General features: G+C 41.8%; 1 protein-coding gene across 2 annotated transcripts in view; it reads left to right on the forward strand.

Moving 5' to 3' along the window:
* Nucleotides 1-18,910, forward strand: part of lmbrd1 (LMBR1 domain containing 1) — a 343,563-nt gene that overhangs the window by 272,117 nt on the left and 52,536 nt on the right. Inside the window, exons 12-14 of one of the 2 annotated variants that reach the window (XM_068020140.1) lie at nt 1,155-1,259; nt 4,057-4,206; nt 18,371-18,511. In XM_068020140.1, the coding sequence (XP_067876241.1) occupies nt 1,155-1,259; nt 4,057-4,206; nt 18,371-18,433 (318 nt within the window). In that variant the 3' untranslated portion in view covers nt 18,434-18,511. Of the gene's footprint in view, nt 1-1,154; nt 1,260-4,056; nt 4,207-18,370; nt 18,512-18,910 lie in introns of those variants that run through there. The other variant, XM_068020139.1, reaches the window with a different exon arrangement.

Raw genomic sequence — 18,910 nt, forward strand, 5'->3', positions numbered from 1 at the left:
TGGTCTGTTTTGGAGACTATTATTTGAAAATTTACAGCTTAGTCCACTCCAATTCCTGCAAAATTGACATTAAACTGTAGGAAGTGAAATTGCCAAAAACTATTTACATTGAGTATCTAAATTTTCCCATACTTGTGAAGACTCTGATTTAAGATTGTCAGGCAGTTATATGTATCTTGTTTTTAAGAAGTAGCATATCTACAAAATACAAAGTGTTCCTCTGTGCATTTATAGCACCACTCACCCACACCTACTCTATAGCTCACCACCTGAAGTGTGTTTGTAATGATCCAGTGGCCACAGCAGGGTCTGTGGGATGATATTTGGGGTTAAGAGTTTCCTATTTCATGACTGTACAGGATGGGCATATGAATAAAGGTGGATTCATGTTCCTGGAAGGCTCAGAGTTATCAGTTTCAGACTTTAACTGGGTTTTCGCCGGGTGCTCCGGTTTCCTCCCACAGCCAAAGACTTGCAGGTTGATAGGTAAATTGGTCATTGTAAATTGCCCCTAGTGTAGGGAGGTGGTAGGGAATATGGGATTACTGCAGGGTTAGCATAAATGGGTGGTTGTTGGTCAGCACAGACTTGGTGGGCCGAAGGGCCTGTTTCAGTGCTATATCTCTAAATGAAATAAAATAAAATGCTCAGATTATTGGCTGTTCAGGAGGCATTGAGTTCTCCTGACTACTTGCTGCAGGGAGTCTCTTTATTTTGTGTTTAGGGCCAATGTTTTGATTCGAAAAATTAGAAAGTGTTTTTCTTTCCAGTCACATTTCAGTTGCTACAGTGTTTATGTATGTTGCTCCTGCAAATTCCCAGGGAACATAAAAACTTTATCTTCAATAATCTGAAGTAATGGAATCCAAAACCTACACTTGAATTCCCCTAGCAAGTAATTTAAATTAACTGTATAGATATATTTTCCAATGGAATTTCACTTATTAAAGGTACAGTCAATTAAATGTTTTGTGAAAGTCTCAAATCAAAGAATCTGAATTTGCAAACATTAAGTAATATGGATTTCAAATGGCCTGCCACTATTCATAACAATGCTGTTATGTTTATTGTGCTACAGTTTGATTGTAAGTAACTATAGTTACAAACTCTGTTTTTATAAGCAGGAGTCCACCTTTCTTTTCTTTCCTCCGCAGGTTTTCCCATTGGATTATATCCTAATTGCTATCATCACAATGTACCTAGTCTTCACTTCCATGGCAGGAATCCGAAACATGGGCATCTGGTTTTTCTGGATAAGGGTATTTTCCATTTGTGTCTGTGTGTGGGGAGAGAGAGAGGGAGGGAAGGATGAGGCAAATAAACTAAGAACCTATCAGTAAATTTCGATGGTAAAACAAAGAATAACTGATATCACAATACTGCCTCAATTAATGCCTACGGAGTACTATAAAATCCAGTATGAGGCATGTCTCTTATGTGCTGTCAGTACACATGGCTAACTTGTAGCATTTTTGACAAAATGGTAATAGTAAAACAGTGGAACATCGTAAACAATGCTGGGACTCATAATTTTAGGCTTTGTGGCTTCTGATTTGCTAGGGCAGGGAATGTGAGGCATTTGTTCACCATCGTATCTCCCTCCAGTATCTTCAGATTGCTTCACCTTCTTAAGGGTCACCACTTCTTCAGCAAATCTTTTTTAATTTGTATATGTTTTTAATAAATAAAACTCAAAAGGGAGTTGGAAGAAAGGAAGATTTGGTGAAATGAAGTAAAGTTATCAAAACTTTCAAAATTGTGTGATTAGTTGTTAATGTTATAGCATTAAACCTACTCAAGGTTTAAGTGCCTTTAATATTGTACTTAGCCTCAGAATTATGGTGCAGAAGCTAAAAACCTTTTTAAGAAAGGAGCCCAGCAGGCCTGGAATTTCATCCTGGCATATTATGGTTAGACTAAAATTGCAAATTCTTCGCCTTTTTGTGTTTTGCAGTATTATCTAAGAATTCCATTTGGTGTGCCCTTTTGGTTCAATGATTGTTGTAATTAAGTACACAGAGTATGTGCTTATGAAATGTTCTCAAATGTTTATTGTGCAAGATAATATTTAAGAATTCTGTATTACTGGTGGCAATGAGGAACATTTAGCATATGTTACAATCAAGTGAGGAGAGGTCAAATAGTTCCCCTCTTTTCCCTCTCCTTGCTTGACCGCAACAGGTTTACTTTTTTGAAAAGGATATACTTGCTAATGCAGTGAGTGTTTAACTTTTTATTTGCTGTGATCATAAAAGAAACAATCGGCCAGGTTTTCTTGAGTTTAACAAAGAGGTTAAGCTTTAATGCACTTAAACAGATCTAAGTAAAATAATAAAATACACTCCGACATTCACAGACACATGCACTCAAAGTTCATACATGCACACACATGGATTACGGATTGAGGGGGAAGGGTAGATTGGTCAAATTAGAGTCTAGAGAAATAAAAGGGCTTAACAGTCTTTGAAAGTTGGTGACTCGGCTAGCTTCAGGATGAACTCAGTGGTCCTGCGACTTTCCTTTGATGGTCCTAAGGCTTCCAATTTTAAAATGTAGATGGCTGATTTGGCTGTTCTCCTGGAGACAGTAATGCGGGATTGATTTCCTTCAAGGAGTCTCTGTCTGCAGCAGGGTGTCCCTGGTCAGCAAACAGAGTTCGAAGCTTGCAAGGTAGGTTGGAGAGAGAGAGGGAGGAAGGAGGGACCCCACACAGGTCTACTCTCATCGGCATCTCAGCTGCTAGTGTCTTTACTGCTGTTCCAACCGAGGTGGGAGACGTGCACTGTCTTTCTCTAGTTCCACTTCTCCAAAGGTCACAACATATATTTAAATGTGTACCCAGTTACCAATACGGCCAATTATATACTCTCTTTTTATTTCAGAATAAAATCCACCAAGCAGGTTTCTTTAATGAACAACGAAAGTATTAATTTATTATAAAACAAGACTTAGTCAATAAAGATGCAAAGCTTTAACACAGCTTGAAATATGACAGTAAATATATATATTCCCTTCTAAATACCCAGTACATACACCAATTAGTTAATTCTTGATGAAAAAGGATAAGATATGTTATGTTCCCGATGGAATACAGTCTGACGTCCAAGTGCACAAAGATAGGTCACTGGGATCTTTTCAGAAACAGTCGTTCAGGAGATGTTGAGAGGAAGTCTTTCAGAAGCTTCTCAGGAGAAATGTTGCTTCAATTTCTCTATTTCTTACACTTGATTCTCCGGGTTTCTCAAAGAGATGGAAAAAGATGAGCTGGGTGCTTTTCCCTTAGTAGGCTTACCTCCAACTGACATTCAAAACAGTCCACAGCGCAACGAGAAAGTTAAAACCTTCTGACCACCATAAACAGAGACATACAGCTTCTCTGTAAACATCTCCAATAGCCAGCAAGGATTTTGATGTTTATTTAGCACTTCTTGACTCTTACAGTAATTGTTTTTGAAAAAAATCCAAAGTGTTCTTTCAGTGACCCTTTTAAAAAAAAACATACCCATGGAATCTCTTCAGTCCTCCAATGAATCCTTCACCACAATTCTAAAACACACAAGTCCTCAAAAAAAATTAAAATTTTCATAATACTGCAAAGAAAGCAGATGCTTAAACACTCGAAGGGTGGGCCTGTCACATAACCGTAACCCAGTGATTCAAACATGATTGTTACTAGTGTATTCCCCCTTGCAGCTTAATTAGTTCATGTCTGGAAAGCCCCTTCTCGAAGCTAGGGTCCCGTTGTTCATGTGATTAGGTTTAGTGGTTTGTCTCCACCAGGTGATTACCTTGCTAATGGGACAGGATATGTGGTTCACTCAGATTCCCCAGGTTATTGTCCTTGATGGGTCTTTGCAGACATTCTGCAAATTGGAGTAGTCATCTCTAACTGCACAATCAAGTCACCGTTAGTCGTTTTTTTCATATTCAATTCGGGTTTCCAGCCGGTGGATTAAAATTCATCATTTGGCATAAAGCACATTTACGTGACAAATATACATAACAAATAGATATGGTGGTTTAAATCTCTCTCCTTTTCTCATCTCTTGCAACTAGTTGTACAAGATTAGACCTGGCCGAACACGTCCGCAAGCTCTTCTTTTTCTTTGTATGATTCTGCTGCTGATGGTTCTTCACACAAGTTACATGATCTACAGTCTTGCACCCCAGTACGTTATGTATGGAAGTCAAAAGTATCAAGAACCTGTAAGTGTTGTCTAATTATATGTTCATCCTTTCCCAAGTCAATTGTTAATTCTTTTTCATATCTTTCCTCTTTGACTTGGTCTGTCTTTACGGCATCCCTCATCACAAGGTTAATGTCATTGAGGGAGACCATACAGCTCATCCATCCAAGGAGGGGAAAAAAACTTGCAGTCCCCCAATACAGTATCTAATTGAATAAACCTGAGGTTTTGGCCTCTGCTACCCTATCCAAAAATAATTCCAAGTATTGATCACTCAGTGAAATTTTCTTTCACTTAAGTTCTCAGTGGCCTTTTACCAATGTTAGAACATGCCTTCTTGTTCTAATCTTTTGGCTTACCTTGCCGTAGTGCTCTGGATGTTGAACTACAATGCAATCTTTTTTCCTCAGCCTAATTTTGTAATCCATAGTTTGGTGTTTAAAAATTGCATTACAAAAAGTACACGGTTCAGCAGAGCAAGACTTGATGAATAATTTTAAAAGCAGTTAAAGGTAAAATTAATTTGCAGCTGAAATATATTTGGATTGCTGCAACTATCCTTCAGTCTTGGTATAGCTGTGTATATAGAGAGACTTAAATTGCTGAAATAAATGAGAATGATGAAAGTGCACAACAGGCCAGTTAGTATTTCAAATTAGGGTTAACATTCTTGGTGAGTCCTTTTATTATAACTGGCAAGGGTGTGCTGGAATAGCTGCTTCTTTATGAGTGATCAAAACAATCTGGGAAGGGAAGAGTAATTAAAAGTAAAAAAAAACCTGCAACGAAAACAGAAATTGCTGAGTGTTTGTATGGACGGATAACAGTCTTTTTTGCTTTGAGCAGTGATATAACGAGGTTTGTCTAGATTGACCATGCCAGTTCTGATTTAACCCCCTTGCCCAAAGCATTAACTGGTTACCTTCCTGTTTCAGATACTGACTAATCTGAAACACAAACAAGAAATGCTGGAAATACTCAGCAGGTCTGGCAGCATCTGTGGAGAGAGAAGCAGAGTTAACGTTTCAGGTCAGTGACCCTTCATCAGTTCTGAAACGTTCATCAGACCTGAAACGTTAACTCTGCTTCTCTCTCCACAGATGCTGCCAGACTTGCTGAGTATTTCCAGCATTTCTTGTTTGTGTTTCAGGTTTACAGCATCTGCAGTATTTTGCTTTTATTTTACTGACTAACCTGATGTGCACTTACAACATTTTCATGTTTTCTAGTTTTATAACTTAATACACTTCTGTACAACTTGTTTTTAATAAAAGTTATTCATGAGTGTCTTTGAAGTGAATAACTCAATACATCCCTTGCAAGTTATAATGTAAACCTCATTGGAAGAAGGAATATACAGGTAAGAAATGAATGAATAATCTGAATGGGCACTAAGGAGAGGCTCCCATTAAAGTACATCAGAAAATTTGAATCCTCTCTTTCCCCCATTCCCCGCCACCCACTACAACACCAGGACTGTGCCTGACAGATAATGGTCAAACAGCATCCTTTTACTGGGTACTGGCACTTGTACAGTGCAGCTGTGACACTTTCAGAATATCATGAGAGAAATGTCCAAAGCAATGATAAATTATGCAAAACAATGGCTATATCTAGGGAAGAGATAGCAGAGGCATGTTTCATAATTTTTTAGAAAAAGGTTTAGTGCCAGAAGACTGGAGGATAGCTAACATAATACCTATACTTAAGGGAGATGGCGCATGCCCAGGGAATTGTAGACCAGTCAGCTTAACGTCAGTGGTAGGAAAAGTAATGGAATCCCTAGGAAAGAAGAAAATAGAAGAACCTCTGGGAAAGAAAAACATAATAATGAATAGTCAGCATGGATTTCAAAGGGAAAATCTTGCTTGACCAACCTTATTGAATTTTTTGAGGATGAAACAGAGAGTAGACAATGGTAATGCAGTAGATGTAATTTATCTGGATTTTCAAAAGGCTTTTTGATAAGGTGCCCCATAACAGACTAATAAATAAGGTCAGAGAATGTGGAGCCAGGGGACAAATGGCAGGATGGATTACTAGTTGGCTTCAAGACAGAGCAGAGGGTGGGAGTAAAGGGTAGTTATTCAGAGGGGCAGAAGGTGGGAAGTGATGTTCCACAAGGATCAGTGCTGGGACCGCTGCTGTTCATAACTTACATCAACAATTTGGACTTTGGAATCAAAAACACAATTTCCAAATTGGGAGGGATAGTCAATACTGAGGTGGACTGCAACAAATTACAATAGGACATAAATAAACTTGCAGAATGGGCAAATAATTGGCAAATTAAGTTCAACACAGATAAATGTGAGTTAGTACATTTTGATAGGAAGGATAGAGAAGTCACATTACTTGGAAGGTATGAGTCTCGGTGGGGTGGAGGAACAAAGGGACCTTGGAGTACAAATACATAAATCAGTAAAAGTAGTGCCACAGATTAGCAAGACTATTTTAAAAAAACAAACCTAGCCCTCGGCTTTATTTCTGGAGGGATAGAATTGAAAAGTAGGGGAGTTATGCTAAATCTGTATGAAACCTTGGTTAAGCCACACTTACAGTACTGCGTGCAGTTCTGGTTGCCATATGCACAAAGGATATAGAAGCACTGGAGAGGATACAGAGAAGATTTAAAGGATGATACCAGAAATGCAAAGGTATACGTATCAGGAAAGGATAAACAGGCTGGCTCTCCTCTGTTCTGTTGAAAAAAGAAGATTCAGGTGTGGCCTAATAGAGATCCTTAAAATTATGAAAGATTTTGATAGAGTGGATACAAAGAGAATGTTTACACTTGTGTGGGAAAGAGAACAACTAGAGGCCATCAATATAAGATAGTCACCAAGAAATCCAATAGGAAATTTAGAAGAAACTTCTTTACCCAAAGAGTGGTGGAAGTTGCTACTACAGGGAGTGGTTGGTGAATCAGACTTAAGTAGTCCGTGTAGAAATGCAGCAACACCAGGCTTGGGCTGATGAGTGGCAAGTAACGTTTGCACCATACAAGTGCCAGGCAATGACCATTTCCAACAAGAGAGAATCTAACCATCTCCCCTTGACATTCAATGGCATTAAGATCGCTGAATCCCCTACTATCAACATCCTGGTGGTTACCATTGACCAGAAACTGAACTGGAGTAGCCAGATAAATACCGTGGCTGGTCAGAGGCTAGGAATTCTGCGGTGAGTAATTCACTTCCTGACTTCCCAAAGCCTGTCCACCATCTACAAGGCAAAAGTCAGGAGTGTAAAGGAATGCTATGCACTTACCTGGATGGGTGCAGCTCCAACAATTCTCAAGAAGCTCAACATCATCCAGGACAAAGCAGCCCACTTGATTGGCACACCATCTACAAACCGACACACAATGGCAGCAGTGTGTACCATCTACAAGATGCACTGCAGCAATGCACCAAGGCTCCTTCAACAGCATCTTCCAAACCCGTGACCTCTACCACCTTGAAGGACAAGGGCAGCATATGCATGGGAACACCACCACCTGCAAATTCCCCTCTAAGCTACACACCATCCTGACTTGGAACTATGTTGCTGTTCCTTCACAGTCGCTGGGTCAAAATCCTGGAACTCCCTAACATCACTGTGGGTGTACCTACCCCACATGGAATGCAGCAGTTCAAGAAGGCAGCTCACCACCACCTTCTCAAGGGCAATTAGAGATGGGCAAAAAATGCTGGCCCAGCCAGCGACACCCACATCCCATAAATGAATAAAAAAAATCATATGCATTTAAGGGAAGCTGGACAGGCATATGAGGGAGCAAGGAGTAAAGGGTTGCAATAGATTTAGATGAGGAGAGATGGGAGGAGGCTCAAGTGGAACATAAATGCCGGCACAGACTGGTTGGGCCGAATGGCTTATTTCTGTGCCATATATCCTACGTAATCCTAAGCAATTTCAGCAAGGCCAGTTCCTTTGTACATATGCGCTTTCTTGAGCCAAACTGTTGGCCTTGCTGAGTGCAATTTTGGGCACCCTGACATCAAAATGACATTGACCTGTTGGAGAGGTTTCAGAGAAGACTTGGATTGTGAATTGTGAAGAGAGATCATTGTAACTGAATTTATGTTTAGTAAAGCGGATCGGGGTCAGGCTCAATGTCTTCCAAATGCTGAGAACCACAGATGATGTAGATGAGAACCATAGATGATATAGATGTAAAACATATTTAATTTGGATTAAGCATGCATAACTGATGTTTAAAATTAACAAGCCGCAGGTGGGAGTAAATAAATTCATGCCACATTGCCACACTCACCCCTGTGGACGTGGGCAGACTGCCAGCAAAAGCATTTAATGTCATGCATTAATTCCTTGAAAAAGAGTCTTGGTTATAAATAGAACTGTAGATTGTAGGGAAAAGTATAGATGTTGATCGTACTGTCCAGAATGTGCAGCTGGAAACATGGCAAGCACCTGGATTAGCTTGAACAACTAAAGTGCTGAAGATATTCTGCTGTTTACAGGTCAAGAAGAAAGTCTGCAAAACTCTCTCTCAGGATGCTAAATGGATTAGAATGTGGGCTACATGGTCAGTGGTTAAAGTAGGGTTGATGACCCAAATGACTTTCCCTATTTCTTAACTTGTTAAATGGAGGAGGCTAGGAACATAATCATTAAAGAGTTCAGTGCCTATGTGCACGTTTTACGATTGGTGTGCAGTCGTTTTCCTCACCAAATGTTGTGCACATCCTTTTGTGACATTGCACAGTTTCCTCTCTTTCTCCTCACCCTCTACATAACAGTATATTGTTTGCGAGGGAACTATGAAAATGTCTTCATTCGCTGTTTAACTTCAGTCAAGCTAAGTTATGTTTAAGAATTGCCGCCAAATCTTTTCAAAATTTATCTGTAAAGTTTGTAATCAATTTTCTGAAATCAATCTTTGGTTTAGAGCAAGCTTTTTGTTAAAATAATCAGTGTAGACTGCGGCATAGTGTTAATTTGGTAGGAAGTGAGATTTAAATGATCAAGTAACCATATCTAAACTTAATTTTTAGCAAAAACCTCTAGCATATTTAAATTGCATGCTTACAACACTTGCTCTTGTTTTTAAACTTTGGGTTTCTCTAATGCAGGGTACGCAATATTATTACTTCTTGATTCGGCCCCTCACTAATATTGATGTACTCCTGCAACTTCTGAAAGACAGTATCAGCTAAACAAAGGGAAACAGTGCTGCCATTTCAGAAAATGTTCTATTGATATACAACAATGCAAATAATGGGTCTTATGGGCTGGGTCATTCTCCAAATCGATATCTAAAATTGTTCTGCGTCCCATTTGTCACAGGAGATTAGTGTGCTTCTCTTCATTTTCTTCTTGCCCCCACCACCCCCCCCCCCCTCCTCCCCCATGCTTCCTGTCATTTTATTATTTTATTTGGAGAGAAAAGATATTATATGTAATGAGAGCTGAGAAAATATGTATGTCATGATAATCATGGTAACCCCACTACAATACAATGTTTGGAAAGTTAAGTTTCTCCAAGTTCTTCAACTAATTGTGAACTATGAAGGAACATTAAAGCTCATTCAACTAGTTAAATTCTGGACTAGGTGCTGCAACCTTCACAAAAGCGTTGTAGTTTGGATCTGAGAACGGACGGTGTTGGAAATGCTCAGCAGGTCTGGCAGCATCTGTGTAGAGAGAAACAGAGTTGACGTTTCATCAGAACTGGCAAAAGTTAGAAAATTAACAGTCTTTGAGCAAGTGAAAGGGAGGGGGAAGAAGAACAGAATCACAGAATAATACAGTGCAGAAGAGGCACTTCGGCCCATCGAGTCTTCACCAGTGCATTAAAACACCTGACCTGTCTACCTAATCCCATTTGCCAGCACTTGGCCCATAGCCTTGAATGTTATGACGTGCCTAGTGCTCATCAAGGTACTTTTTAAAGGATGTGAGGCAACCTGCCTCTACCACCCTCCCAGGCAGGGCATTCCAGACCGTCACCACCCTCTGGGTAAAAAAGTTCTTCCTCAAATCCCCCTTAAACCTCCCGCCCCTCACCTTAAACTTGTGACCCCTCGTAACTGACCCTTCAACTAAGGGGAACAGCTGCTCCCTGTCCACGCTCCTCATAATCTTGTACACCTCGATCAGGTCACCCCTCAGTCTTCTCTGCTCCAGTGAAAACAACTCAAGCCTATCCATTTAAACTCATAGCTTAAATGTTCCATCCCAGGCAACATCCTGGTGAATCGCCTCTGCACCCCCTCCAATGCAATCACAGAGGGCAGGAGAGACAGAGATGTCATGCAACAGAATACAAATGGAGTGCTAAATAGTTATTGTAAAAGACAAAGCATGAGTCCAGAGGGAGTGCTAATGGCAGAATAATGAACAACTCTGTCTGGAAGCAAAAACATGAAAAACCAGTTTAAGACTAGCACATAGTTTAAAAAATAAATAAAATAAAAGAATGAAAATACATTAAAAATAATAAATAAATAAAAATAGTGGGGCTCAAGGTCTGAAATTGTTGAACTCAATATTGAGTCCAAAAGGCTGTAGCATGCCTAATCGGAAGATGAGGTGCAGTTCCTCGAGCTTGTGTTGCTGTTCACTGGAATACTGCAGCAGGCTGAGGACAGAAATGAGGGTGTCAGAGCAGGGTGGTGAATTAAAATGGCAAGCAACCGGAAGCTCTGGGTCATGCTTTCGGACTGAGCAGAGGTGTTCTGCAAAGCAGTCACCTAGTGTGCTTTTGGTCTCCCCATTGTGAGCAGCGAATATAGTACACTAAATTGAAAGAAGTACAAGTAAATCACTGCTTTACCTGGAAGGTGTGTATGGGGCCTTGGATGGTAAGGAGAGAGGAAGTAAAAGGGCAGTTATTACACCTCCTGCGATTGCATGAGAATGCTGACAGGGGAGGGGAGGGGGAAGTTGTGTTTGGTGGTGGCATCATGTTGGAGGTGGCAGAGGATGGTCCTTTAGATATGGAGGCTGGTGGGGTGGAAAGTGAGGACAAGAGGCAGCCTGTCGTATTTCTGGGAGGGAGCGGCAGGAGGCGAAGGGAGAAACGCAGGAAATGGGGTGAACACTGTCAGCCACAGTGTGGGGGAATCCTCAGTTGAGGAAAAAGGAAGACATATCAGAAGTGCTGTTGTGGAATGTTGCATCATCAAAACAGATGTGTCGAAGACAGAGAAACTGAGAGAATGGAAATGAATCCTTACAGGAGGCAGGGTGTGAGCAAGTGCAGTCCAGGTAGCTGTGGGAGTCATTGGGCTTATAATAAATATTAGTGGACAGCCTATCCCCAGAGATGGAGACAGAGAAGTCGAGGAATGGAAGTGTCGGAGATGAACCGTGTGAAGGTGAGAGAAGGGTGGAAATTGGAAGAAAAGTTGAAGTTTTCCATTTCGGGGCGAGAGCAGGAAGCGGCACCGATACAGTCATCAATGTACTGGAAAAAGAGTTGGGGAAGGGGGCCTGAGTAGGACTGGAACAAGGAATGTTTGACATACCCCACAAAAAGACAGGCATAACTAGGACCCATGTGGGTACCCATAGCAATACCATTTATTTGGAGGAAGTGAGTGAAGTTGAAGGAGTTTGGATCTGATTAGTCAAGACAGTAAGCACTTTGTCACTGATGCTCCACACTGGCCTAAGTATTAAGTTGTTGAGTTTTCCCCCTCCTAAATGCTATACCTTTTCAATTGAAAGACCTAGGTGAAGGGCCAAAGCACACAGTGCAGGGCACCACCGAAATTGGCATGAGTTGGGTCATGCCAAACTTGCCTATAAACTTGGAGGAAGGAAAGTAGAGTTTGAGGGCCAGAAATTTGTTCACATAGCGCCAGCTCTAACACCAGAAGAGGGTGAATGGATGTTATCGTAACATCACACAGCTGAACCAGATGATGCGTCTCCAGGATTGAAAATTCAGATCATACCGGTCCAGCCCTCGAATCTCAAGAAAAATCAGATCTGCAGCTGCAAGGTGGGACCTGAACCCATGCTAAGTAAAGAGCTACTTCACAAGTTGCAGGCGAGGTGCTTTTCGGTAGGTTTTGCTTAGGCATAGTTGGAAGTATTGGGCTGGGTTCTTAGAGGTGCTTTGTGCCAGTTTCCGAATGCAGCCAGGGAAAAGAGAGGACTGCATAATGCAGGTATGAGGACAGTTGTAGCAGTGCCCCTTGATCTGCAACATGACCAGGAAATGGAACGGAGGAGGCAAAGATGGAAAATTATCAAGAAGGGAGGGAGGAGGAAGAGGAACAGGAGGAGTTATCCTAGACCTGTGTAAATGGGTGAACTGTGAGACAGTGAATTGAAGGACTCTGCTTCCATTTCAATAACTTCCCATCCCAACGTGGAGCCACCGTTCATCACTGTCACATCCATTTCACACTCCCCATCACAATGTCCCCAAGACCAACATTGAACAATAAAAGCCATCATCAAAAACCTTCACAAAACATCTTTATAAATAAACACATTCAATTATACAAATAACAATTTGGATTCCCTTCGTGCCTGTCTTGTAGGTGCCCATGCCTGGCCTAGTGCTCCTAAGAGGTGCTACCCTAGTGGCTGCAGCACATCTGGTGGAAGGCTGTTGACTCACTGAGAGAGACTACAGATGACTTTGGAGGACAACCTCTAGCAGCTTTGGGCCTTGAGGACCCGGATCACCTCGACATGGGCGGCAGCAGTCTCGGCTGACTGGCTGAGAGTCAACAGCAAGGGCATTGGAGGAGTGGCAGTGGTGGGATGATGAATGCTGTCATTCTGAGAGAGGGCAGCAAGTTCGTGCACCATGGAGCCTGTGGTACTCCCATGGCATGGCACCTCAGAAATCCGATTGCTGGACTGCTGTGAGAGCTTTGTGCACTGAGATCTGCAGCCATGATGACAGTGGTCTGAGCTGCTGGCCCTAACCGTGATGTCCGTCTGAGTTTCCACTGCAGCATCGAGATGTCACGAGGATTCCGCCAGTGCTGCAGTAGAAGCTGAAGCAACAGCCATCAGACGCTCCATCATGGGTCCACAAGTGCTGCCCTGAAGTTGGGAACTATCTCCATGATGGAAAGGATGGGTTCCAAGCTTGGCTGGGCCATGTTGGAGCTGGCCTCCTCCATGTTCCTAGACAGTGACAAGAGGCTGTCTGACGGCCTGTCAATGCCCCAAGCATCTCAGTGTGTATGCTTATTAGCATTGTCCTGAATACCATCCCATAAAGGTCCTCATCCAAATGCCCTGCAACACTCAACTGCAACCTCACTGTCTGGAGAGCTACTCTTACCCTCTGGCCTTTCTGCAACCCACTCCTGCTTGGAAACCCACCACATGCTGATCCCAACTCTGTAGTAGCCTCCAAGGTACATGAAGTGCCAGTATCTGAGCTGGTGGATGGGAGTGTCAGATCAAGTGACAGTCTCTCCTCATCATTGTCGTTCGGTTCCACCTTTTGTTCCTCCTGGCTCTTCTGCAGTTGTCTAGGCATAATGTCTTGGGTATCTGAAGCACACAAGCAGAAGGGGAGGATTGGTGGGGTAAGCAAGAGTTTGAAGCTTCCACTTGATGACACATCATAGGATGAGGGTGAGGAGGGAGTTGAAAAGGGGCATAAGTCACTTACCGTCATCCTGAACAATATCTGTGGCACCAGATGCCACAGGCTGTTACCTCTGGGCCCATGATCTCAAGTGTCATCTCCTCTAGGGGGCTCATGATGGCGTGTTTGAACCCCTCCCCCGACAACACTCAAGTTCTCTGAGCCACCCAGTTGTTTCACTACTTTTTTCTGCGAGAGAGAGGGCAGACTGTCAGTGATTGTGTGGCACTGTGCTTGGGTGATGTCCCGGCATAGCTGAATAGCTGGAGGTCTATGGTGGCAGCTAGATTTGGGTGTGCTGGTGAGGTTCCGTATGCGAGTGTTAGACATGAGTCCTGAGTGCCAGGGAGTACTGATGAGTTTGTGGTGCATTGAGCAGAATGAGAGGTTGGTGGTAAAGTAGATTTGCGATGTAACGCGAGGATACTTACACTCACCTTGACCCACCCATATGAGGTCATTTGTAGTTTTCCCGGTACTGCTGTTATGCCCTGTTATTCCCATCAGCTGGTGGTACAAAGACTAGGGGAACAGATTTAAGGTGAAGCAAGAGATGCAGGGAGAATGTGAGGAAGTTTTTTTTACGCAACGAGTGGTAATGACCTGGAATCCGCGGCCTACGAGGATGGTGCAAGCGGAGACGGTCAGTGATTTCAAAAACATATTGGATGGGCACTTGAAGGAAATAAATTGACTGACTGTATTACTCGACAGAGAGCCAGCATGGACTCGTTGGGCCGAATGGCTGTTTACTGTGCCATCAATGACTCTGGCACCGCCCAGCTTTGGCAGAACCCGAATGCAATGGCTAACCAAATGTATTTTATCAGATTTGGTGCAGTTCTCCTCTTTTTATTTATTAGTTGAACCTAAGTTTTTAACTTAAATAACACTTGAAATAAGGAAGAAACATGTTCCATTGTGATTTGTTCCAAGTACATTAGGTTTAATGTGCATACACAATATTGATGAGATCAATTTCATGTATAAAGGACAAGAAAAAAATCTACCTGTAGAACTGCATTTACTGCTGTATTGTATTTGTTTTGTTCTTTCAGCTTTCATTCATTAACCTTGCCTCAAGTCTGCTTTGTTTCAAGGTTGTTGTGTACTTGTAGTTTAGTTGAACTTGTGGCCTTGGGGATGGGGCTGATGTTAAGACTAAAGTGCCTGCCTCCCAGCCAGATGGTGTTTGAGTCCCAGAGCTGCTAGCCACACAATTGGCCTGTTGTAATTAGAAATTTATTAATTCTAGGTCGAGCTGTTCTATGGGAAAGTGGATCATAATGTCGGGGTGATTTAACTACGGTGGGAGAAGAAGTTGGCCTAATTTTGTTAGTTCTGCTCTAAATGCACCTACTCCTTCCTCAGTTGTCATAAGAGAGTTCCGAGAATGGAAGTGGTGAAGTTCAGGAAACTAGATCAGCCAGCAGTGTCTCAGCCAGATACCTTGTCAGAGGCATTAAACATGAACATTGGGGAGAGTTGTATTAAGTGAAAATGTATACTTCAAACTTTTTGGTAGATACTTGCTTTTTTCAGCAGTTTGTAATGTTCTCATCAGCTGGGAGGTTGTACTTATTTTGTTGTGCTTCTTAAATATGTAAAATCTGTGGGTTGTTGCTGCAGTGAATGTGCAGTTAGGATAGATGAGTCTTTCTGTCTATCTCCTCACTTTGTACGTGTGGCATTCATTCCACTTTTTCGTGTTTTCACCAGCCCTCGCCATCCCTCCTCCTATTACATATCAGCTTGTATTTTGGGCCAGATGGAGTGTGTTGTCAGAATTGCTCAGTAGGCATCGCATCACAGAACCAGCCACTCACCGTAAAAAGCATATTCCTTCCACAGACCATTTGAAATATAATCTATCCGAGGCTATACTACTACGTTCATATTGATTGAAGCAGTTCTGGCTGCATATCAGCATGAAAGTAACCAGGTTAAAAAAAAATCAGATTGAGAATCAGTAAAGGGAGAGTATGGAAGGCCAACTTTACTGGCTAGTTTTACACTGCCTGACCTTTTACCCAGGTGCAATATTCTAATTTGGTTCAAAGCTACATTTTTCAAAGAGCAGGCGGCCATGATTCTTCATAAAAAGTCAATTTAACATACGAGAATTGCCCCTCATAGAAGAACTAGTAAAGTAAAATCATCCAATACAGGTGTCCTTGCAGGTATAGCTTGGGGCATCAGATTGAGCATTGCAATATGCAGATATTGTTCTAAGATAGCTAGCTATAGCACTACAGGCAGAGACCGAATCCTACTCACTTGATCTCCTGAGGAAAAAGTCTTTAAAGTATTCTCCACTCTCCCCGCCCCCCCCCCCCCCCCCCCCCACATTGGCCAAAATTTAAATTGTGTAAATCTCCAGAATATTCCAACCTTGTATACTACATGATAATGCAACACCTGTTGCCTGTCTCAGCATGACATTCTCAAGATCTGTACAGCTCAAATACCAACCTCTTCTACACAGCATTTGATTATCTTTGTAATTTTCTTGTCACCTTCGACTCTTTTCCTAACCAGATAGTCATTGAATCATTCTTCAAAGATGTCAAAAAAATGTTAACTGCTGTTTTCTGAAAATCTCTTCCCTATATCATGGCCCGATTTTTTTGGGGGGGGTGAGTGGGCGAGAAGAGAAGATCAGGCAGAAAGAGGGAGGGTGGAAATTCCTACTAATCTGGAGCTGTGTTTGAGACTCATTTAATTTTGTATCCTCTGGTTCTGACAGTCCCAGTTAAATTGTCTGCTTGTGACTCTGTTGTATTTTTTCTATTGCTCTTGTGGCTGGTGCTTCCTCCTGTGAGACAGATCCCATTTTTTCCTCTCTTTCCATTTATGCTTCAGCCCCTAAAATTGTATTTCAGGTTCCTTAATTAAAATTGAATTTTAAAGGAATTATCAGCTAGAATTCAAATCCTACCCTACCAAAAAGTCTGTTTTATATTCATAAAAGATAGTTCAGATGGAAGAAAAGGGAGGATTTTGTTTAAAACACAAAGTATTCCTTTTCTTCACCCTTCCTCGTGACAGGCTGCTCTTGTAATATAAATTTTTCATGAAGCAGTGGAACTGATTATATTAGACAGAGAAGGTATCAAATGTACTGTTAATACAAGAAAATTGCTACGATATGCTAACATTTCGAATTGCATGAAAATGTATGAGTTGTTTTCTAAGTCTATGAAGATAAATCAGTATGATTTTTATATTTTTACTGTATAAATGAGAAGAATTTATTAAATTCCATCATTTTAAAGTGTCTAATGTACAAAATTTGTGAACTTGACAGAGGAATCCATTTTTCCCCTTCAAAATTGAACACATGTTACAGCTAAATTGAAGGCTGCTTTTCCTATTTTAACTTTATTAGGAAATGGCTTCCATTTCATGGTTTGCTCTTGAAAGACCTGTTCCTATCCATTTTCTTTATTGAAATTTAACATCTATTTTTATGTATCGTTGTGATAAATTGAATAAAACATGATGCCATTAGAATAGAATACGTAAGAGTACGTTACTAATATCTGTTGAACTCTTGGCATTCTTTTTTTTTATTTAGAGATACAGCACTGAAACAGGCCCTTCGGCCCACCGAGTCTGTGCCGACCATCAACCACCCATTTATACTAATCCTACACTAATCCCATATTCCTACCACATCCCCACCTTCCCTATATTCCCCTACCACCTACCTACACTAGGGGCAATTTATAATGGCCAATTTACCTATCAACCTGCAAGTCTTTGGCTGTGGAAGGAAACCGGAGCACCCGGAGGAAACCCACACAGTCACAGGGAGAACTTGCAAACTCCGCACAGGCAGTACCCAGAATTGAACCCGGGTCACTGGAGCTGTGAGCTGCGGTGCTAACCACTGCTCCACTGTGCCCATGCAAGTCCCACTTTTAATTGACAGGAGCATAATTGGTATGATCTATCATTCCTTTAACCAATTTTAAGTTATCTTGCATGTTACCTTAATTTTTTTTTAAGCAAGGCAGTTGTTAACTGAATCATTGACTACCGGCTGAATTGTTCCTTACTGTCTAGAATCCTAATTTTTGTCTCAACCTGGTAAACCAGTGATAGTGTCAACCAGGAGCAATTTGTGCCAGATTTTATTGTGGTACAGTGTCACTCTAAAATAAAGCAACCTGGCACAGAAACTTAGAAGTGAATCTTCTGTTGACGTTATCACATCATTAAATCATGTGTATTGGTGATAAATGAGCACTAGAAACCTCAAGGTCACTAGTACAGATATTCCACTTGTGAAAAAGATTAAATGCAATATTGGGCTTTTTTTTAAAAAGCCTAACGTTTTATAAAGCTAAATTTTAATTAGTTTAAAATGAACATGCTTTGCTTTTAATTAATCACTACTTCCCTTTTAACTTGTCTGAAGTTTTATTTTGAAATTTTTCCAAACATTTGATAAGACAGCTTCGGCATGTGGATTAACTACTTTGCTAGTGCAATTTTGTATTTGAAGTTTCCAACACACCACATTTTGAGAAGAGGAATATACAGAGCTATAGGACAGAATGACTGTGGCATTCATTTCTAATTGCTCTAGCAAAGTGCTTGCACGGACACAATGGGCTGGATTTTACTAGGCCCCCAAAGTCTGGCTCCGTAGCGGGAGGGGGCAGGAGCTCAACGCCGGGAGGGCCCAGCCCGATCGTCCCGGCAGCAGCGAGGCTCTGTGGCAACATCCCTGCCCCCCGCCGCCCCTGGGCGATGGGACCTGAATTTCAATATGTAAGTCAATAAAATGAATAAATTTAAATACACTCGCAGCGAATCTTCCGGGCCTGCTGCAATCTTCAGTGCGGCAGCCGGCACTGCCACACCTTCACTTCCCCATCTGGGGAAAGCCAGCATGACACTGGTGGGGAGGGGGGAGAGTTAGGATTTTTAATGCAGGGTTGGGGTGGGGGGGGATGGGGTCAAAAATGGAGAGTGTAGGGGATGGTGGGGAAGGGGTGAACTTTAAACTTGGTACAGTCCGGGATTGGGGGTGGGGGGCGGAGGGGCAGGACAGATTTCAACAGTAAGTGTTCTGAGGGGGAAGGGCAAAGACTTAATTAATTTTTTTATTGGGGGGGTGGGAAAG

The sequence above is a fragment of the Heterodontus francisci genome, chromosome 3 (genome assembly GCF_036365525.1).
Source record: "Heterodontus francisci isolate sHetFra1 chromosome 3, sHetFra1.hap1, whole genome shotgun sequence".
In the NCBI taxonomy this organism is placed as follows: domain Eukaryota; kingdom Metazoa; phylum Chordata; class Chondrichthyes; order Heterodontiformes; family Heterodontidae; genus Heterodontus; species Heterodontus francisci.